The sequence below is a fragment of the Notolabrus celidotus genome, chromosome 4 (assembly GCF_009762535.1).
Source record: "Notolabrus celidotus isolate fNotCel1 chromosome 4, fNotCel1.pri, whole genome shotgun sequence".
Lineage (NCBI taxonomy): Eukaryota > Metazoa > Chordata > Actinopteri > Labriformes > Labridae > Notolabrus > Notolabrus celidotus.
This window is the reverse complement of record NC_048275.1, coordinates 14,343,177-14,366,244: the sequence shown is the minus strand read 5'-3', so window position 1 is coordinate 14,366,244 and position 23,068 is coordinate 14,343,177. Positions and strand designations below refer to the sequence as shown.

General features: G+C 42.1%; 1 protein-coding gene and 1 pseudogene across 1 annotated transcript; both read right to left on the bottom strand.

Annotated features, from left to right (window-relative positions):
• Window positions 1-208: 208 nt before the first annotated feature.
• On the bottom strand, window positions 209-2,745 carry LOC117812102. Its single transcript, XM_034682705.1, has one exon. The coding sequence runs from the start codon at window positions 1,701-1,703 to the stop codon at window positions 1,095-1,097; it is 609 nt and encodes a 202-aa protein (XP_034538596.1). The 5' UTR covers window positions 1,704-2,745; the 3' UTR covers window positions 209-1,094.
• LOC117812101 overlaps window positions 1,596-23,068 on the bottom strand; it is a 294,303-nt pseudogene continuing 272,830 nt past the window's right edge.

The following is a 23,068-nucleotide window of genomic DNA, read 5'->3' as shown; positions in this document are numbered from 1 at the left end:
GCGCTGCCTTACATTCAACACCCGTCCCCTTTATGCTATTCAAGGACTGTGTCTTATAACTAAAAGCATTCTTCACCTTGTCATACAGACAAACAATGATGCACTTTAATATCTTCAATACTGTGCGCTGCTGGTAACACTCTGCTGGTTGCTAAAGCACTTGACATTGAGGAAAGGGTGAAGCAGCAGAAATAGCCAAGGCCTGGGATTATGCCTCAGAAAACACATTCAAATAAGCTTTATTGTTGGATCTGGTACACGTCTTAGTAGTCCTTTCCACACTGTCTGGGCTCCTGATGTGTTAGTGAATAAATGATCACTCGTAGATTAAATTTACATAACATAAAGGGGTTGAAAATACGGCTCTCTATAGTTACAAATATCCATATAAAAACCTGATCGTACTGTCATAAATCACTGCTGGAACACAGCGATGACGTTCTAGTGGGTGTTATAACTTTAATGTCATATGTTAGATTCTCCATCTCTGTTAGATACAAAATAGACAAAAATAATTTCATAGATTTTTCAGAAATTTTCCAAAAACATTGTCAAGTGATCACAACATAAAATAATCAATGACAATTGTAATCATTTTTAAGCTATTAGCAAAATAATTTTCTTTTACTTCATCGTATACTATATAATCACAATTTCTTCATATGTTCACCATGACTTCTCTGTAAATAACTTTAGCATCATAGTGGAGTCAATGGAAAAAAACAAGACTGAGAAAAAAAAGTAAATCACTCGATAAAATAGGCCCGTCTTCTGTGTTAAATTAAGAGTTAAAAAATGACAGTCAAGCACAGTTCATGAAAAATTTGACATTTCTTTGAGGCACTCATTGCCTTGCAGCTCTATGTTCCCGCCTGTAATAGCCCTGTCGGTGATAAACACTTGGTAAAAGTAAGATTCAGCATAATATGGTTAAATAAAATCTGACTATAAGTGCAATCATCTGTCAAAAACAGTGATCTGAGCTTATCCAGCTGAGGCACACAATCATTTGTTAAATGATAATTCTCTAAACAAAAGTGACATGATAAAGACATGAACATAACAAAAAGAAAAGAAACCTCCTGCATAGCCAGTCAGAGTTTTGTCATTGGTATGTGCAGGCTGTTCCAGGGTCCCATCCACAACTCCTCCTCATCTGATAACGTGTGGTCGCTGTGGGACTCCAGTGTCTCCCTGCTGGCCTTGTGGTTATCAACAGGAGTCTCTTGCTCCTCATTGACACAAGGGCCAATGCTGTTCCTGTCAATCAAGCTCTTGGCAATATTGTTCCTGGACCCAAAACTTCGAAGGATTGTGTTGGTGGATCCCAGCGTGCCACAGGAGGACTGAGTGTTTAAATTGACGTCGAGGTTAGAGGGAACACACGTACCCGTCCCGTTTTCTGTGTTGTTTCCTGTGTCCTCAGTGCTAATACCTGGAGGAGGTTCTTCGTGAGTCACTCCCAACTTGTCTAGTTTTCTAAAATGCTTACCGAGCCGGCACGGAGAGCCCGCCTTCATGTTGTTGAGTTGCGGTGGTCGTCTAGTTCGGACGATAGTGCCGTTCTGTGAGAGGTAGATGTTCCCGTTGATGTTACTGTGGCTGTTAGGGAGTCTGTTTCGCTGAGTTTCTGTGGTGCTCTCCTCTCCTGTAGAGCTGGTTTCAGTCTCCCGATCTACTACCAGCTTAATCCGCTTCTTCATCCCAACCTGAGGAGGAGTAGAGTCAGTTAACGTTTAGTTCTATTAAGCAGATAGAATAGAAACCTTTCTCTTATAGTCCCCACAAACAACCACAGTGTTCACAAGAAATTCTCGCCATAATTTACTCCCTTGAAGAAAGAGGCTAATTTATCAGACAACCTGAGAAAGGGGAGGTTAGAGATTCAACAATCTCTGAACCCATCAGTATTGTCTATTCTCGTGTGACAATGACATATGCGTTAAATGACATCCAGTTAAGACTTTATTTATCGTTTGCAATGTAGAGGGTAGCAATTCTTGGTATATCGCACCCATTCATCTGTTTCTGGTGAGTCTCAGTCCAAAAATAGATAGTAAGTTACATAGAGGCTTCACTCTGGCCTAATTCAGTGGTATGAAACCAAGTAACCAATTTCTTGTGACTAACTTGTAGGTATTAAGTTTGTTCAAATAATGAAAGAAAACTTCCTAGACCCTGATGTACAGATTCCACTGTTTCATGTGAGCTAATGTATTTGCCGCGATGTTTACAAATTTGATTCTAACTGAAACTTATTTTACGCAGATTAATTTGACAAGATGTGTGTGATCAGGTTTTCCCTTGCAATTCAGACTTATGGCTCTTACATACTGCCATTTGAAGGCAGGACATTTACACCCCTGTTACTCCTTGTCTGCAATGTGTAACTCATGCAGTAGTAATGGTGGGGCGAAGTGAATTTTCCTCTGATCCCCACTCAGAGGTAAGAACAGGTGGAATGGGGACAAGACGGTGGCGATGTCTAGCGTAGGGCGTAACAGCGCTGTGTGTTTGTGGTGCCTCTGCTGTGTTACAAGCCGTACCACTTGTGCTTCCGCAACTTTGAAACAAGACGCCTAATCACACACCAGAACACCAATGGTATGATGGTTCAGGGCACAATGTGGAAGTACAAAGGCATAATGTTGGCGGAATTTCGTTTCAGGTGATTCGTAAATAAGGCAGGTAATAACCATAGACAGTATAAAATATGGACGTAGTATCCGTCATGTCACCCATCTGTTCCTGGGCGCTGTTTTGAAGCCAATCGATGGCGGCAGCCATATTGGAAATGGGGAACTCAACCAGGCAGAGTGTGACGTAAAGGGGCGGAGTTTGAGCCTTTCAGCCAACAGCTATGGCTGTTTCCGAAACGGCCTGCTACATACTACTTACTAATGTAGTAGGCAGTAGGTATTGCCTACTACATACTGCGTTTGAATTTAGTATGTAGTATGACTGTTCTGTCCGATCTGTCATGCAGCATGCTGAGCCAGACTTCGCTGGATTTCCGGTTTCGGAAAGCGGAAGTAAACAACGGCGAAGCTGATAAATAAAATGCTTATTTAGCATCCATTTATGATTTAAAAAGTTAGGAAGTGGTTTATATGTAATTTGATAACTTTCACAGAACCCAAAAACGGATTTCCTCCCGTCAAAAAATGAGGAAAAAGAAAAAGCAGAACGAGCGCTATGCATTATGGGAAACAGTACGCGAGGCAGACTGGTCCGATGCACACTGAGATATTTTCCCGAATCAGTAGACATCCGGGGAGTTTTGGCATACTGCAGATTTTGCTCTTGTTCACATACTACTTACTACATAGCCCACTGAATTTTGGACATATCAGTACGTACTGCTAGTATAGTAGGCGATTTCGGAAACAGCCTGCGTGTTCCCGACTGGGAGTCAAGTCAGTCATGTCCTTATTTGGGCAAAAACTCGTAATCTTAATATCTTCTGAACCGTCGCGTTAGAAAAATTCACCCCCCATACAGTGTGTGCCGATAGAGAAATTAGCTATGTAGAGCCAAGCCGTTTTTGAACCAGGCTGTAAACATGTTTATTAATGCTGCAAAGATCGTCTTTTTTGAATTGGTGACTACGTGGTTTCCAGTGTTTCTGCAACCAGCCTCAAGCAGATTCTCGATGAATTGCAGTTTATAACACTTCCGCATGGGCTTCATAGTTTGAGACCGGAGGTTGCCAATTGCTAATAACACAGGGTTATTTAGTATGTTCAGTATGTTCTGCAGAACTATCCAAAATATTTACAAGTTAGTTGAAAAACCTTTGATTTAGGTCAATTTAAATCATTTCAGGGATTTGAAGACTGTAATTACTGAAAAAAAAACTATCCTTTTCTTTAATTTCAATGAAGATCAGAAGCAAATACTGACATTTGACCATAAAATGCAGTTACTTCTGTTATATAACTGAGCACTTTAATGAATGCAAGGAACTGTTTTACTAGGGAATATCCATGCTATTTCAGATGCAAGAGGATATCTTTTAGTAAAAAAGAACAAACCAGATTGTATTCTCCAGTATCTTAAGAAGTGATTTATGGCGAGAAGTTCTTGCTTTTTATGCAAAAGAGTAATTACGAATATTTCTAGAAAGTGTTCAGTCAAACATTCAGTCCAGGCAGATAGCACCACAGTGTATACAATCTCACAGCAAAGCAGAAACAAGAGCAAAATGTGTTACACTCAGAACACATCAGAGGGAAGAATAAGTCAAAGATGTAAGAAAGAGAGCAACACTCTGGTGGTTTCCCACAGCAGAGTATCAGTTATTTCTTGCTAGAGGTAAACGAGAAAAAAGTGGACGTTTGAAACACTCTGTAGTGGAAAGCAATATATCTTCACTCCCATGCAAGGGTAATTGATTTTATTCACTCTTACTTCACAGTGGATAATACATCTCTTTAGAAGGCAGTCGAGTTTCCTTCAGACTCTGAATCAGCATCTGATGTTTCTTCTGTTTCTCCAGAACTCTTTGTTGCACTCCCGGTCTCTGATCCAGAGCCAGAGGATGGAGATTTGTCGGAGGAGATGGCGTCCTCATCTACTTCAGTGATCGGGGACAGGCCTCCGTATGTCTCCCCGGAGGTTGCACTAATGCTTCTGATCTCAGAGCTGTAAGGCGGGGCAGTGTAAGGGGCAGAGGGGCCGGGTTCTTCGGATGACACACTGGACCTCCTGGATGATGCTGCGTCACTGAGCTCGCCTGACGACTCTTTGCTCTCGTCTGCGGTTTCAGATTCTTCCTCTTCTTCGCTCTCTTCTGTGATTGTTTCCTCAGATTTCCCGCGGCTTAGGGAGGACTGTTGGGATCGCCTGCTACCACTGGTGGACCGGGAACCAACTGAACTCATTCCACTTCCCAAGGAACTCTGATCTGTCATGTGGCGACTTCCAGATGAAGACCCACCAATGGACTCTGATTCTGACTTTTCTTTCTGGCTGGACCTACGAGATGAAGATTCCTCACCTCCTGATCCGGATCCGGATCCTGACTCTGCCTCGCTGGCAGTCCCTGTTCCTGATTCTGCCTCACTGAGTTCCTCGCTGGATTTCTCAGAGGTTACTGCACTTTCTGAGGATCTCGTCCTCTGAGATGACTTAACACTTGAGCCAGATACAGACCCAGATTTACTAGCACTACCACTGCCACTCTTACTTGCACTTGCACTTCTTTCTGTACCACTCCTACTGCCGGTTTCACTTCCACTTCCACTCCCACTCCCACTCCCACTCCCACTTCCTTTTCCACTTCCACTTCCACTTCCACTCCCACTTCCACTTCCACTTCCGCTTCTGCTACCGCTGCCACTTGCGCCTGACGCACTGCTCCCCTTACTGGCCTCAGTAGCCGATGATCGCACAGAAGACCGGGCAGAGGACCCGCTTTCTCTGGTGCTCCCTGAAGCCTCTTCCTCTTCAGACTCTTCGTCAGAGTCTTTCTCTGTTGCTGAACCTTTTTCTGTGCTGGTTTCCTTCTCTGTCCCTGTACCGGTTTCTGTTCCTGACTCTGTTTCTTTCCCTGATTCAGACTCTTTCTCAGACTCTGACTCTTTCTCTGACTCTGATTCTTTGTCTGACTCCGATTCCTTTTCAGTTCCAGATTCTTTCTCGCTAACAGATTCCTTCTCGGTTTCTTCATCTTCCGTTTTGGACTTGCTTTCCTCATCAGAATCCCCTGGCTCTTCCTCAGGCTCTTCCTCTGAGTCCACAGTGCTTTCGTTGGCATCATCACGATCCAAATCTACTTTAAGACGATCTTTATCAATGCTGCTTTTCTCAGAGGATTCCTCATCAGAGTCTTTTTCCTTACTGCTTCTGCTTGTACCTGCTTCGGGCTCACTTTCTGTCACACTAATAGACACTTTAGACTTCTTATCATCCTCGCTGGCCGCTTGTGAAGCTTCATCGTCTCTTTCGCTGCCTGTGGCTGAACTTCGACTAACGCTACTCTGAGACTTCCTCCGTATCTTCAACCTGTTGCTTAGGTTGATTTTCTTTAAAACTTTGCCAAGCCGACTGCGGGTGTCGGACTTGCTATCGATGGGGCCCGTCAGTGCCGGTCCATCTGTCAGACTCTCCTGGCTGTCAATACGGCGAGCAGACATCAGTTTGGCGTAATCCTTGTCCTTCTTCCCTGCACCAAACATCTTGAACATCTTGGCTTTCTTCCATGGAGACGGGCCAGAAGGACCGGCATCAGATGGCTGTTCTCCTCCTTTGCTTGCCGCCAACAGTTTGCTGAGTTTCATGACAGACTTTAGTCTCTTGGCAGCTTTAGAAGGCTCACCCTCCTCTGCTGGCTCAGCTTGTTCGATTTCATCCTCTGGCGGCATGTCCCTAAATGCAACCCTCTTTCCTGGGCCTCTACCCGGCATGCCGCCGCGGCCGCGGCCTCTGCCTCTGCCACGGCCCTAAGACAGTCATATTTCATTAAGCAACCTCTTTTATGATGAAAAGCCACACTTCTGATATGTAACATATGGTTTATACTGCTGTTTCAATAAAACACAATGGACACATAATAATTATTGACAATTTCATAGAGAGTATAAAATCCCCATCCAAGGAGAGGTATTACCTCGGGGCCATGAGGACTGTAGAAATACCCATCATCCTCCACAATCACCTCTCCATATTCATCATACATGGGAGTTATCAGCCGCCTCCGACTGCCGTACTGAGGAAGGTCGTACCTGGAAAAGGATTTAGATAAAATATGGAAAAAAATACAGTTATTAAATGTACTGATAGACAACCTTGACCATGTCCTGATAGTTTTGTTGGTTCCCAAAATGAAGCAGACAGCACCGGCAGACAATAGTTATGATTATTAATGAAAAAATTTGGGACTGTGTTGAACATCATAATCTCTGTTTTGCTTTTTTTTAGATTAAATATGATATTATTGATAAACATGAATATCAGAGTGGCATCTGTCAAATTAGTGAGGATTATTAATCCCTTTTTTTTAAATTTGCAATATCTTCAATCAGGTATGTCATTAATTCTTCTGCTTGTCAGAGCCCCCGTGGTGAGAGCTTTTTAGACTCTGATCTGGACTACAGTCCTGAGAAAAGCACCTCATCGGGTCAGAGGGGACAGGCCTGAGGTTGAGCGTGAGGGGCAGTAAATAGAGGCAGGGGAATCAGAGGCAGGAGACGGGGACGAGGAGTACACGCCGGGGAAATGTACGTGCAGGAGGTGGGCAGAACGGCAGGATGGGATTTGATTGTTTAAAATTTTGGCACCCAAAAACCGTGATTAGTTGGTGTTTTCCCAGGTTTTCTCCGGCTGTAGATAGCAGCTTTTCTTCACTCTTTTTTAAGAACACATTATGTATTGATTGCCATCAGGACATAAAGATCATTTAAACCAGTATAACAAAAAGTGTATCTAAATCTGATTACCAACCCCAGCTTTAATCACATATCAAATCAAAATAAGGGCTGGATGGTGGTGCAGTGGATAGCTCTGTCACCTCACAGCAGGAAGGTTTCTGGTTCAATTCCTGGCTGGGGGCTATCTGATTGGAGTCTTGATGTTCCCCATGTGTACAGTTTCCTCTATCTTTGTCCCACAGTCCAAAGACATGCTTGTTAGTTTAATTTGCGACTCTGAAGTCGCCCGTAGGTGTGAGTGTGACTATGTCAGGTTGTTTGTCTCTATGTGTCATCTCTGTGATTGGCTGGCAACCTCTCATGGGTGTACCCCGCCTCTAGCCCAAAGCCTGGATTGGCTCCAGCCCCCGCAACCCCAAGTGGGATGAAGGGTATATAGATAATGGATGGATGGAGGTTTGGCGGGGTGTTACAGGAAAAAAATTCTAATGGATGGCAAAAATGTGCAGAGATGTGAGTCTGCTGACATTAGTAAGGCCTGAAAGCCTCTAAAACTGGAATAAACTCAGTTACAGTACTCTTCCCTAATGTGTCTTTTATTCCAGATTATGTTTGGCTGCATGGCTGTCATCAGGGGGTCTTATGTAACACTGCATAAGACTATCTATCCATGGACACTGTTGACACATAGCAGGATGCTGCTTTGCCAAAAGTCATTTGAATTAAACACAGGGAAAAAAACATGTTTTAATGATTTTCTGTAGTCTCAGTTTATCTGAGTTAAAATCTACAGAAAATGATGTGAGTACTGTGCAAATACTAAACATAATACCACTTTTCAAAAAATAGGTTACAAAGGGCTTTACATGGACAGCAAAATAAAAGAAGCAGGTCATAAAATCACACAAGGCAAGATCAAGAAATAAAACATAATTTAAAAGATATAAAATGCATTTAAAATAACTTTAAACATTTAAAATGTATTTATTTTAATGGTCAAACTCAAGTAAAAAATAATATAAAGTTTAGGTAAAATCAGGGAAGGCTCTGCAATTTAAGTATGTTTTAAGAAGGGATTAAGAAGAGATCACTGACTCAGCAGACCTGATCTGCTCAGACAGATCGTTCCATAGTTCTGGACCACTCACTGCAAATACTGTGTCCCCTTTCATTTTTATTTTGACATATATCAGAAATAATATACAGTCTACCACGGGGTGATCTGTTTTAGTGTGATGGGTGCCCTCAATATGCTTGGATCTTTGATACTAGCTATGGCTTAGTGGTTAAAGTGTGCTCCCCATATAAAGAGCAGCTGCATTTTATTCCTCACTCTTTCTTCCCTGTTTCCGCCTCTACCCACTGACCTACTCTCTTAATAAAAGCATTCAAATTCCACAAAGTAATCTTCAAAGGGATCTGTTCTACTACATTGAATCAGAGAGGAAAATTGTTGTCATTGCCACCTCCTGATCGCATGAGGGCGCCTGTATGGACCGCACAGTCTAATGATTGCTGGATCTAAAAGCCTGACCACTTTTGTGAACTCCTTAATGCAAATGGGAACAGATCAAAGGCATCTGGTCATAGTGATGGTACACTCATTGGCAGCAGCAGCTTTTGCGATGAACTTTGTGACATGCCATTAAAATATAATTACGTCTCGTTCCAGCGAGGGCAAGTGTGATTCAGAAACCTCGAGCAAAAGCTGAGATAATTAGAGCTAGCAAAGATGACAGGTAGGTCGGTAAGTAACCATAGAGGCAATTACAACACTTAATTTCAATATGGACACTTTTTAACATTTGTCACATTTCCTCTCTGCGATTTCATCCTTTAAGGTGTAAAAGCTTCTCTGTCTTTGATAAAATTGCAGCATAATTCCCCCGAGTGGTGCAAGTCACCTGCCACAGAGTCAGGGCTTTTAATGAATAACAATTTCTCAACAGCTGTTACAGCTTTGAGTCTCATGTTTTTCCTCTTTAAGACCATATGGGCAATGTAAGGCAAGCCAAAACACCTTCTATCCATTAAACCATGGGAAAACACTTTCACAGACTCAGGGCAGCATAATTGATCTCATTTGACGGGAGCTGAGAGGCTAAACGCACGGATGGTGCGATCTGCTGAAGGGGCAGCAGGAGTTGTGCTCATAATTTCAGTGTGCACTTCTTTAAAATACTATTCTAAATACTCTTCTAAAGGACTGAAGCGCAGTGAACTCAAAGACAAGGTTAGAACAAATAAGTCCTAACAAAGACATTATTTTACTCTAAAAAATTTGTTAGAGATCAGTTCCATGGATTTAAAGTAACTCTGATGAGGGATGTGACTGTCAGAGGGCTACATGCTCACCCTTGGTCGTAATTATAGTAGTCCTGCGTGTAGTAGTCCTGGCCCGGGTCGATGCCTGACTCCATAGAGAGCTCCTGCATTTCAGAAAGGCAGACAGAGAAATTAGTCAGCGTTCCTCAGAGAGAGAGAGACAGAAGAAGAGGAGGCAGCATGAGCAGGGTGAGTATACAGCAGTACAACCACAATCCCTGAGCATTAAGAGAAAGAGAGGAGTGTTTCTACCTCAGGTCTCAGAAGAGATGGCCTCAGCAGTTGCTGTTGCTGCCAAAGATTAGTAGAGAAGAAGGATAAGGTATGGAAGGGGTGGTCAGTAGAGACACAAACACGAGGAAGAGTTCAATGTATACATTTTAGATTAAAGGAAGAAAAAGTAGGCCACTCTTCTTTTTAATGCCTTTGTACATCAAGGAGGAGTAAGGTTTAAGGGTGGATACAATAATGGAATGAAAGCAAGGGAAAACAGGGAATGAGGTTAAGAAAGAGCATCAAAAATGCAACATCCTGTTTTTGTTGGATGTTGATAGATTGTAGATAAATCAGAGGAGATGAAACATAGTTGATGTCAAACATTATCTAACAGAGCCACTTTATTTGGTCCCTGATTGTGTGTCTTCTTTTTTGCCACCAGAGGAGAAAAACCAAAATGCTTATCTGTTCTTTGACAGAAGCATCGAGGACCTTCAAACCAAACCTAAACTGTAATGTCAGTGTCAGAAGTCCTATCAGCAGGATCTCCTCTTAATCTCATTCAGTGTTTTCCCATCAAGTGAGTTGTAGATAAGAATAATGGGATATAAGCTGCCTCGAGCAGCCTTGAGAGTGACAAAATGTGCCGGCACAACAAGAAGATAAAAACCCATCACAACAGGAATGCTTACCTGTCTGCCGTAGCCTCGCCTCCTGTAAGCCGCAGAGAGAGGAGAAAAAAATAAGACAAATAATGAAAATGGATTGACAGCAATATTTCAAGTGCTCTCAGATAAATGAAATGTTAAGTCTACGGGACTAGTGTGTCTACATTCTGCTGACCAGTGAGGAAATTGCAGCTTTACTTACTGTGCATTTTCATGTGTTAAATTACAGACTTGCAGACCTCAGTACGGTTTTTAAAAGGGCGCCTAAGGCCACAGTGTTATCGTGCATGCATGGAAAGTCCCCCCGTTTCTTATCTCATCCAAACAGGGAGAAAAAAGAAACAATAAATGCAAATACAAGGACTGGGAAGATTGAAATTCCAAAAAAGGGAGTGTTTGTACAGACTATCTAAAACATCTCTGAGCAGATATGAAAAAAAACTACTGACTCGTAGAATATTAATAAACTGGCGACGGTTTGAATGTCATAATGTGCCAACTTCTCTTCAGAGTTAAAGGAAATGCTTTTTTAAGTTGAAGGTGGTAAATCTTTCACTAAAAGACACATAAAAAACAACTCAAAGCTGCACCCGAGGATTACAGTCCATCCGCAGAGCTTTCAGCACAAGTCAATGAGAAACAGCGAGCCCTGTCTGAAACCTCCAGGTTCACAAGCGTACAACTGTAACCTGTCCCAGCCCATAAATAATGACGACTCTCACACTCAGATATATGGCCAAGCAATGATGTGAGCTTCCTCGGGAGAGCTGTAATCTGTTATTATGGGCAGGGAGCAGGGGACAGGGCACAGCCATATGGCCACACCTCCCAGGCAGAGTGGATGATGGGAGAAGGATCTGATGGATGACCTGTTGGCTTGGCTGCTGGCTACTGCTGCTTCTTGCAACATCAAGAAAAATGGCTCAGTGGACAGCAGCCGTAGGAAGTTTTCACAAGAGGAGACTTGGGGGGGAGAAATGGGTGATGGGAGAGAGGAGGAATAAGAATGAAAAAGTGACTGGATTACTGAAGAACCCGGTGCATTATAACTGTTTCTGTGGTATGATGTTGAGCTCAATAACAACAGGCTTTCCCTTTTTTCTATCACCTAAACTTTTGAAGAAAATGCTAAAAATAGACAGATCGCACTGCTGCATAAACACCTCAACCTAGAAAACAAAGTTACCAAACCCAGTTATGCAAAAATTAGACTGAAATTGACTTGTCCTTGTTGAGAGTTACATGAGAAATATGAGGCTGTAGCCAGCAGCCAATCAACCCTGCACAAAGACTGATGAAACAGCTTGTCTGGCTCTGTTATAGGAGAACAAACTTCCCCTATAAGACCCACCAAAGCTAACCAATTAGCATGTTACATCTTGTTTATTCAATCTGTACAAACACAGATCAAAATATCAAGATCAAGCTGTGGTTTTGTGGGGGTTATGTGCTGGACTGTTTCTTGGCCCTGCATAACCTCTCCACTGAAGATCGTTTGGGGATTTTTATGCTTTGATTCCTGGCAGGAGTAAACAAGAACATAAAAAAAATGTGTATTAGTGAGCTAATAAAGGTGCAGGCTAGCTGTTTTCTAGGTTGCTTAGCTAAGCTAACCAGCTACTAGTTGCTACGGCTCCATAATTACTGTTCCGATATGAATCAAATCAGAAAGTATAGTTTCCTAAAAATTGAGCGATTTTTGTAAAACAAGAAATCATTATGTTTTATCAAGTTTCACAGCAGCTTGATGTTTTGTTACAACAAAAAGGGCTTCTGAGCATTTTTTTGAACTTGTGCAACATATGGGTGATTAAAGTTAGGATGGTTCTAAGGGCCCATGACTGATAGGGGCCCTTAATGTATCAGAACATTAGCTAATTGTTTTCAACATTACATTTTTAACCTTTCTTTTGTAACATTTAGAGTAACATTGGCAACATAATGCAACATTAAGTCAGCCTCTATAAAGCTCAACTCCTCTATTTACATAAAATGCTTCAAATCCTGTTTCAAAACTTGGAACAATCACCTCTAGCTGCCCAGAATGATACCATGATGTGATGCGCCAGTGTCAAAATGGTCAAATGGATGTGAAACAAAAATGCAAGAGTATGGAGAAGTTATGCGTGTACAGTCAAAAGAAGCCACAAATATGCACAGACACTGCAGTCCCTGCAGCAGGCATGGTCTGGTACTGTGGAGCCAACAGCTGGAGAGGAGAGGTGTGTATGTGTTTGTTTGTGTGTGGCACTGTTTGGCTGATACAGAGGAGCAGGTGTGTGTCAGGGAGGCTGATGGACATCATAACCACGAGGAGAATGAAGCTGCAGAGATAATGAGCTTGAGTTAGCTTGAGCATGTTCTAGCTTTGAGAGGGAAGTTAATATGGTATTATAATGTTGGCAATATTGTTAGGCTGAGGCTATCTCTAATAAAGATGCAGAACAGTACTCTTACCACTATGTGAAAGTAATCCACTACAAGTCAAAGAACTTCATAAAAACATAAGTTTCTTCCTCCTCAAGTAGGCAGTGTCAGAATTCTAATCAATACTACTGTGCCTGTGTACTGCTGTGCACTTAAGTATTGATAATGCAGTATTAAGTTAAGTTACAGCTGCACAAATATTTATGTTGCAATTTATTGCTTTAGATCTTTAAGGTTGTGCCTATGTTTATGAGTTAGTATAATGTCAATCCCAGAAAGTATGTTGTTTCCCCCAGAGATAAGGTGTAAGCAGAAATGTCTATTTTGTTGCATTCATGTCTGAACAGTGTTACATTTGGTTGGGATGGTTTGTGGTAGTAAGGAAGAATGCAGCCATTCTGTTTGTTTATGAGGGAGAGAAATGCCAAGAAGGTAGGTACCAACAGGCACCAGAAGAGTGCTAATGACTAGGAGATGCAGTAGATTTGGGAGAGAAACTTGTTGTTCCAAAGGAGATAGTCTGCATTAAGCTGAGGCCTGACATAGTACTGTGGACGACCAGACAGTGGAAAGTTTATTTCCTGGAATTGACAGTGCCCTGGGAGGACTCAGTGGAGGAGACTTATGAAAGGAAAAAGCTTAGATATGCAGAGTTGTCAACAGAAGCTGAACAGATGATTGGAAGTTTGGGTTTGTCCAGTGGAAGTAGCATGTGGAGGGGTTGTAGCACAGGGAAAGGTATGTAAATCATGAATGGAGCCTGAGTCTGTTGAACAAGGCATTTCTGTATAAGTTGGAATGTAAAATACAGAGGAACTGCTTGTGAATATGATGGGCGTTAGAGGGCTGGGATGGAAGGGTGTGACTCTGGGATGCCAGAGCTAACTGTTAAGCCTCCACAAGTAGTCGTGGACTTAATTTAGCAAAACACCGGTGATGGTAGGTGCCCACTTCAAAACCCCAGTGATGTACTGGCTATCAGTGCCCATCTATCCCCATCTATCCCGGGTTGTGGTGGACATAAAGAACCTTGTGGTCAGCTATGTAACTTATCAATGGAGAACATTGGTACGAGGGCATGATGGGATGGGTTTCTTCACTGAGTACTTACCCTTCTTATAGAAGCACCTTATGTTTATTTCAAAGTAAAGTGGGACCCAATGTAATATTTCTGCTGGGCTAAAATCCCTGACAGCACCCATGTTTTAGATATGAACTATTATCTTTCAAATAGGGTTTGGTTTGTATTTGCTTGAAGATACTATACTGAGATCCAGTTAGATGAGTCATCACCAATTTTCAACTTTTAACTCAAATTGTACTTTTGAAGTTTGACTTGAATCAACAAACTAAAACTTTTCCTGGAAGAAAGCTCTAGGAGTAAAGTTTCCCCATCTCCGTCTACTCCAAAGCTGCGCCGGTACAGTATTTTGCTAAAATTTTCTATTTTTGTTCATTAAAATTCTCTTTACATCCCATTACATTCTCTTTACAGCAAACAGCAAATCAAATACTCTGCCAAAATAAAAATAAAATAAGTCTGTCTGCTGATTAAAGATACCAAACTGTTCAAGTCAAGTAGATGTTACATTTTCCATGCTGGATACTTTTAAATCTTACTTTATCTTGCCAGCTTCCCCAACTTTCAAACTCAGGGTTTAATTTTTAACAACAATATGAAGCTTTGATTTGATCTTCCTTGTGTTCTTTCTATCATGGTGCTGCACTGAAATATTAGTTGAAGCACAAAAGAGAATGATAAACCCAGCGTGAAAAATAAAGAATGCCATCCATTAATGCTTTCTGCTCTATGGGTTGAAAAAAAACAGCATGCGAGCTGCTGGCCCTTCTTACAAAAGCGCTAACCCCATGTAGTGAACATGGAATACAGAATTAGCAGGCCTTCGATCTGCCATCAGGGAGAGGTGTGATGAATCAAAGATTACATTGCTGGGGAGAGGGAGGTATGCTAGGACCATTAGCCTCAGGGCACGAAGGGTGAAACAAACACATGAAGGGTATGTGAGGGAAAGACAGAGAGCAGTGGAAGTGGAAAAACTTGCACAGAGACAGAAAATTTAAACGAAGAGCGATGGGACAGGTGCCGCATTGCAATGAGTGTTGAGAAGGTAATGGAATCTCCAGGGAACCAGAGGGAAAGATTAACAAAAGGAGGCCAAGGATTGGAACGTATTAGAGCTAATGACAGGGGGAGAGAAAGTGGGAGAGAGGAACAGAGATGAATGGGACAGGCAGAAGGTCGGAAGGATGGGAAAGAAAAAGGAGAAGCTAACAGCGGTTGACAGTCCCATAGGCAGCAGCCCTGGTTAACGATTGATTGGTTCTCTAATTAGCCTTTTCCAGTGTGAGACTGAACATCACAGTGACTATTTTATCATGCTGGGGGGACCTGTACTGACATGTGAGTAGACAGGTCCCCCAGAGGTTGGCTTTCTTCATTCAACTCGAGCCCGCTAGAGAAACCAGTGGACATGTTTTATTGTGGATGCTTCAACCAGAATGAGAAGATGTTTTCAATTAAGAGTGCCGGCCTTAAACAGTCTGCATTCAACTGTTACATTTAAATAACAGGGTTTACTTTTGTGCCTCTTTGTGTACCATCATATGAGAGAGTTTTTTGATGTAATATAGCTTATAATTTATAAAACAGTGCTCTGAAACATTTTTTCAAATGGTAAATGGTAAATAGACTTGTACTTATATAGCGCTTTTCTAGTCTTTCTGACCACTCAAAGCGCTTTTACACTACTCCTCACATTCACCCATTCATACCCATTCACCCATTCACTCACTGATGGTAGAGCTAATCTCATTCGTTCACATTCACACACCTCTGAACAACAGAGGGCAATTCAGGGTTCAGTCTCTTGCTCAAGGACACTTCGGCATGTGACTGCCGGAGCTGGGATCGGACCGCCAACCTTCAGATTGATAGACAACCAACTCTACCCAATGAGCCACAGCTGCCCAAATCTGTAAGAATCGCTGCATTTTAGTATATTCTTTATGGCAACTTCCTTTATTGTCTGTTTCAACGAATTTTACTTGGAGGTAGGAAACAGTTTCAAAGAGTCTGTAGTGATTTGAACACTCTGAAGTAGCCCTCTACTGGCTTTTGTGATGTGGTTACCTGCTGACACCAGTCTGATTAGCCGTACCTGTTATGCTTGATATTGGGATATTCTTATTCAGTTTGACATGAAATGCAAATTATTTTGGACTTTTCAACTAAGCCGCCTGGGAGTTTTTAAAAGTGAAATGTGATACTGAAAAGCGCTGTGTTGTCGTTATTTTCCATCAGCAGCAGGAAGCAAGAAGACACTGCGGCTGATTAACTACAGTGTGCCGAAAGGGACAAAACAAGATGCAAATAAAAAAGACAAAATCATGTTATTCTCAGACCTTAATCCCTGACAGCCCTTATCAAAAATATTTATAGTTTTATCTTTGTTAAAATGTACATGTTCTACTGTTGCCTTGCGCAAAGGCATCATTACATCATGCATCTGGAGAGTTAATATCCCACATTCGTTCATCCCTGTATTCACACACCTTAAATAAAGTTACTTTTCAATAAACTTTTCTGAACATGGTTCACTGACAAATATGTGATTATCCTTTCTTAGCACTCCAAAGTATATTTAAAAAAAATTGCATACCTTTGGGAACTTCCTAACAGATATGGTAATTACAACAGCTAAGGTAATTACACCTCATTTGAAAAACATCTAACATTATAATTTTCACTTTGCCTAATTTGGATTCTGCAGGCAGCAACGGCAGCCGAAACTGTCAAGCTCATATTTAAGAGAAAGTAAAAAAAATCCAAAACCAACAGTATGCAGCCAGGAAATGGTGTGAATCACACCCTTAGGTTGTCAGACTTTAAAATGTTGGTGTTAAGTATAATTTAATTAAATTATCGATGGTGATGAAATTTTAATGTTAAGATTATAAACTCAAATAACACACTTGTAACATCATGAACCTCCTAATCTGGTGACTCCAGGGTATAATTAACAGTGTCGTTGAACTCAAAGCAGTTCACACGAGTAAAAAATGCAAATGAACCGAGCCAAACTGATACTGTATACGCAAGCATCCTTTATGTCATAATGCAAGCCTTAAAGCACACTATGCAACAAATGTGGCAGAGCTGAGTACATTTCTTGGCAGGTGATAGTTAAATTGGATTTCCATAAAAGTATCAAGAGAGAAAAAAAAGGATTTTGTCTTTTCAGACTGTGCCAAAGCTCATATGAAATGCTACCAACTGCGCAAAAACCATAAAAAGCTTCAGGAAACAACAGAAAAACAGGCATGGAGACATAGAAATGGAATAATGAGAGCGTGGAGACAAGGAAGAGAAGTCAGAACAGTGTGGTCTGAGAGAAAGAGTCTTCAATGGGCTCAGTGTCAGGGTTGTCTGAGATCAATTGGCTCGTCTCCTGAACTTCCGCTTCCACGTTTAGATGATTTGTTCCATTTTCAGCAAAGTTCATACTCGTGTTGGTTTTATCTGCAGTGTCAGAGTGGGTTATGTTTGGCGTGCTCTGCCCGTTGCAAGGCTCAGAGCCTTGAAGTTTGTTTGCGCCCTTTGATTCCTCAGTCATTTGTGGCTTCTTGTTAAACTTGGGCACCTTGCTTTTTTTGTCTACTTGGCTGTAAAGGTTGGCAACAGATCTCTCTATGTCAGCAAGATTCTGGATGTTCTTCAGGATCCCTTTGAGTTCTTTCCTTCTTCCCAGACACCTGTTTGTGACGGGTCAGTAGGAGGGGGGTGTATCCGCTCTGATACAGGACGAAGCGTGGACATAGGCGGCAGAGAGGTTGGAACAAACTGGACAAAGGGGCGTGAATGATCGCTAGTAGGTGAGATAGGCGGAGGAAGTGGCGGAGGAGGCGGAGGAGGTGGAGGAGGAGGGGGAGGAGGAGGAGGAGGAGAAGGAGGAGGAGCTATGAGTTATTGACAGGAAGAGGGGGAGGAGGGGGAGCAGGGGTCAGAGGAGGTTCTGAAAAGTTTCGAGGCGGAGATGGGGAGTATGGTGGAGTCAGGGAGGGGAAGTTGGAGGGGAAGGTGGACGTGGTCGCTGTGGAGGTGGAGGCGGTGGATTCTCTGGAGGGGTCTGGAATGATCTCCACATGGATCTGACACGGCTGAACTGTCATGTAGCTGGAAATACTGGAGCTAAACTTCCTGAGGATAGGCGGTGTCGGCCTCTGGCTAGAATGGGGCCATGACTCGTCTGCCTGAGTGATGATAATGCTTGGGGGCACATCCCTGCCAACAGAAGAGGGCCGTAGTCCCATAATGGAAAGCAGGGATTCTGAGGGACAGCCCCAGCATGTCATCACTGTCTCGATCTCTAAAAAGAAAAGAGGACAGGGAGCCTAGGGAGTCTCTGTTTTGCTTGAGGGTCTGTTCCTGGAGGGCCTGTTGCTCAAACTGTCTGGCCTGCTCTCGGACTGACAGCTTGCTCCTCTATGCTGCCACTCAGTTAAGCATGTCCAAACTCTCTCGCCTTTTCCTGCCCTCATAGCTGCTTGGAGTATCTGCAGCTCCCACTCATCCGGAGTCATAAGAGCTTGCCTTCTTGGCGTCTCGTAACAAGCTGCCCTCCGTGAATGCGAGCAGGCATTGACCAGACCGCCGCTTGACCCCGCTGCGTGGGAAGGAGAAAAGGAGAACTGCTTCTCAGACAGACATTTCCCCTGTGAGAAGTCATCAGGACTGCCAGGGTACTGTTGTCCTCGTAAACAGGGTTGTGAGTGTGAGGGGCTTGCGGTCAGAGAGGAAGGTCACGTTGCTTGATGACTTGGGCAAGTTTGACGTGCCATGTTCCGTTGCCGCGAGCTGCAATGGCACGACAGGCAAGGGCGCTAAGAATCCTCCTGGTGTTCAGCCTCCTCCATGACAGACTTTTTAGCCCTGCCCCGGTAAAGGTGGAGGTGAAGAAGAAAAAAAAAGCTTGAAGCAGACAAAGACTGATAGTATGAAGGGGAGTGAAGCAAAGGAACAAAGGTGAGGCAAAGAAACAACTACCAATTGTTTCTGCACCTTAACTAATTATAATTTGAAGTATTGTGATTGTTTAAATTGTGTGAGTAAATTGGTTTATTTACTCAAATAGCTTGATAAATGGCTTCGTCTCAATATCTGCAAAGCCTACACAGAAAGAAAAGAACTTGAAAAAGCCTAAATGTAAGCTTAAGATGAAATGTGTAACATTAGTAAGATAATAATTGTAAGAGATATGCTGGGCATTGGGCCAAAGATACAGCACAATATCAATAACCAACATAAGCTTGTTTGGAAACACTAGTTTTAATCAGTCACAACACTTAGAGAATTGAAAGTAGCAGCTAAGGGAAACACAAGGAGACAACTGAAGGAGATGGGGACAGCTTCAGTAATATCTACTGCAGTACATCTAAACACTCAGGGAGTTTCACTTTGTCGGACTACACAGAGGTGACATCATTTCCACAAAGATTTCCAACAGCTTCATTTTATATCTATCAATACAGGCTCTGCTAATTCAATAAAGCATTAAACACACTGCACAAAAAGATGGATGACATAGCAGTCTCCCCCCAAAATGAAGCCAACACATTAAGAGCCTACATTGCTGACTGACAACACTATAGGTCATCAAGCCCCGCCTTCTCCATTTTAACAGATGGGACATGGGGAAATCTAAAATATTAAAATACATATCATTGATTTTAGTTTTAGCTTAGTTAACAGTGTAGTTCCTGTGGCTCTGTGTGCAGAGCATTAGAGTGTAACAGCAAGAAAAAGGACTAACTCAGACATAAGGTGTAACAATGCTAATTCTGTCACTTAAGTGTCTGCCTTTAATGTTCACTTCAAACTGACTCAAGAAGATTGTTACACTGTAGACTGAGGCCAACAGGAGAGATCTTCCTCAATTTATCTGTAAGTTAAAGCTCCCTGTGGGACTTTTTTTTTTTTTTTACCTATTAGAAACATACCTGAGATGAATATTGATGTCTCTTGATGACATATAAAAGTAAACCATCAGCACAAAGATTGACTAATTTCTATATAGTTATTATCAGAGCCTGCACTGCTGCTGCTGGGTAGGCGGCAGACAAGAAGATTGACAGATCCCTGAAAAAAGCCCTTCTTAGCATTTCCGCAGCAAAGTTTGTCAAAGTGTGATACAAACTGATTATTTTTATTTTTATTTTTTTAAAAGTTATATTTTTTGCCCTTTTCCTCTTTTTTGCCTTTATTTGATAGGAAAGCTGAAGAGAGACAGGAACTGTGGGGAGTAGAGAGCGGGGGAAGACATGCAGGAAAGGTCGATCGGCCGGGAATCAAACCGGGACCCCTGCGATGAGGACTGTAGCCTCTGTATTGGGGCGCTTAGACCGCTAGGCCACCAGCGCCCCACAAACTGATTGTTAAAAGAAGTCAGGATGCAATACTGAACATCCTTTTTTGAATCGGGCCCTTAGACTCTGGCTCCAAAAACATGGCCAGTGCAAGAGGTCAGCCCCTTGCTTTGGCTTCACTTTGTATTGCATAAGGAGGTGGGGACATGTCGTCCATCTTTACAGGCAGTCAGTGGTATGGATGTTCTTCAAAAAGCTATGACCAAGAGGGGGGAACCAGGGTTCTGCTTCTATTTTCTTTTTCATTGAAGTTGATCTTATTCAAAGTCCTACATACGTCAGGTGTTTTGAGATTACTTATACTGCAGCTGAATCCAGAGAGACAGGAGGAAGACAGAAACACAAATTATGGTAAGATGACAGAAGAAGAAGAAATGATAGAGGTGAGGTTTGAAATGTAAGGGCTCACAATAAACTTTCAGCATTTTGAAGGTAAACACTCCACTGATTTATTTGTTGTTTGCTTCTTAGAGTAAGCAGGGCCGCTTGTGCAAACACAACACACATTACACACCTCACAACACACCACTCACACCCCTCACACACACACTTAAATCTTTCTCATGGAAAACTTTATGTTGAGCTCAAGGTTCTTTAATGGTGTTGTTTATAAGACCAGCGCCTCTTGTCTCAAGTACAGGCTGGAAATACGACTCCTAAATACATGACACTCAGCTACAATACATGTCCCCCATGAGAGCTTTTCTCCCGCTTTAGAACAAGGGCGTGCTCTGTTGTTGAGTGTTGGTCACATCTGCTGTAAACATCGCCAACCTCTTTACATGCACGCCGTTAAATTTCCATTTGCTTTTTCTTAATCGTATTCGAGTCGTTAGAAGCTTGATTTCTTTAACAAGCTTGTAAATCAAAATTATTAAACCCAGCAGGGGCGGCAGTTTCAATTCAACCTCATTTAATCCGCAGTCATAACATTTCATTATGCATTCAAGGGAGGGGAATGTAACATGTAAGTTGAAATCCGAATTGTGTAGATGGCAAAACACTCTGGATGTAGAGGCACACTCAGGAAACAATCGAAGTTGCTATTAATCAAAGGAAGCTTTAAAGACATTAACAACAAAATCAATTACAAGGCACAGACCTGATTCTCTTCTTGTTTCTGTTTCCAACTATGTGGGATGTTATGGACTTAAACACTCTTACCTTGAGGGAGAGCCTTGCAATATGCATACGCAGTCAAATTAGAAACACATACATACGCTAAAGCGGAATCACCAGCTGTTAAGTGGCGCAGAGAATGCTGTGCCTACATAGTGTGTTGTGGTTATGAAGCCAAAGAGCATGGAGAGCCACTGATTGATTGCAGCCACTAATATATCTAAAGAAGCACGTATAGGTGTCTGAGGTTATCTTGCAGAGCTTGCCTTAGAAGAGAGCAGTAATTGGTACGATATGATTCTGAATTCTAGACAACAAGCAGCAAAATACTGCGGCTTAAGTACCAGCACTGAACCTTAAAGCAATTTCAAGAAAGGAATCCTGAGGTGAACGATACACTAAGCTTGATCTCATAGGAATAGCTGGGGTAGAAGATGGATAATAAAGGGTAGGGTTGACTCACATGCTGCTGTCACCAAGCTCTTCATAGAGGTTAGCACTGGGAGCAGCCGCCGGAGCTGCTTTCCCTCCAGGTGGTAAAGCCATCTGAATCCTGGCAGTTTTGGCACACTCTGCCTGTCGCCTGCACACAAAGTTAACAATTACAGTTGCAGAGATATGAAGAGATATGAGTTTGTCTAGTCTGCATGCAAAAGTACATAGAGAAAATGTCATGCAGTCAACTATAAAGAAAAATCAACCCAAAGCCCAAGTGTTTAGGCTCTCAAATTATTGTGTGCAATGTTTAACACAAGGGGGAAGAATGGTGCAGCAAAGACATCACACCTCTGATCCGCCATTGGAGTTAGTAACAGAGGTGTAATGAGGGAAGATGATAGCAATGTATACTATCATAATACAAAGTGTAATCACACATATGCACAACAATATTACACTGTTGTGTAGTTCAATGTGTAAGAACAAAGGCGTAGTGATGGACTTTGTTATTGTGCTGTTACAGAATTGAAACATGTAAGCAGCGAATGTTTTTTCCCAATCTGGATTCAAATGAACTCCTCCTAGATAGCGCGGTTAAAAATAGAGAAGGCAAGCGCATAACTTATGCAGTGTCAACATTAATTAACCATGTGTTTGGATCATGTGAGATCATTGGTGGTAAAACTGAAGCTTTATATGTTTTGGACATGCAAGGGATGGGAAAAGAAAGACTCATAGTGGTCATCTCAAGGTATATGTTTGTAAAGCTGTTCTTCTTGAAAAGCTGCAATGTGATCTCGTTAGAAGAAAAGCATTCCTGACATTTTTCTTTCACAAACTCAACCTCAACTATGATATTTTTCAACTGATTTAATTTCTTAAAGCTAGTATGTAAGCATATATGTATGTGCCTGCTGCATGGTTATCACAACAAAGTAATGTTAGTCTGTATGTGCCTCCCGTATGAAAATCCAGAAAGTGATCTAGCCTTGGTTTATTATGCAGATCCTGTCAGCTTATTTAAATCATCTCATCAGTTACTTGTGTATTTCTGATAGATGA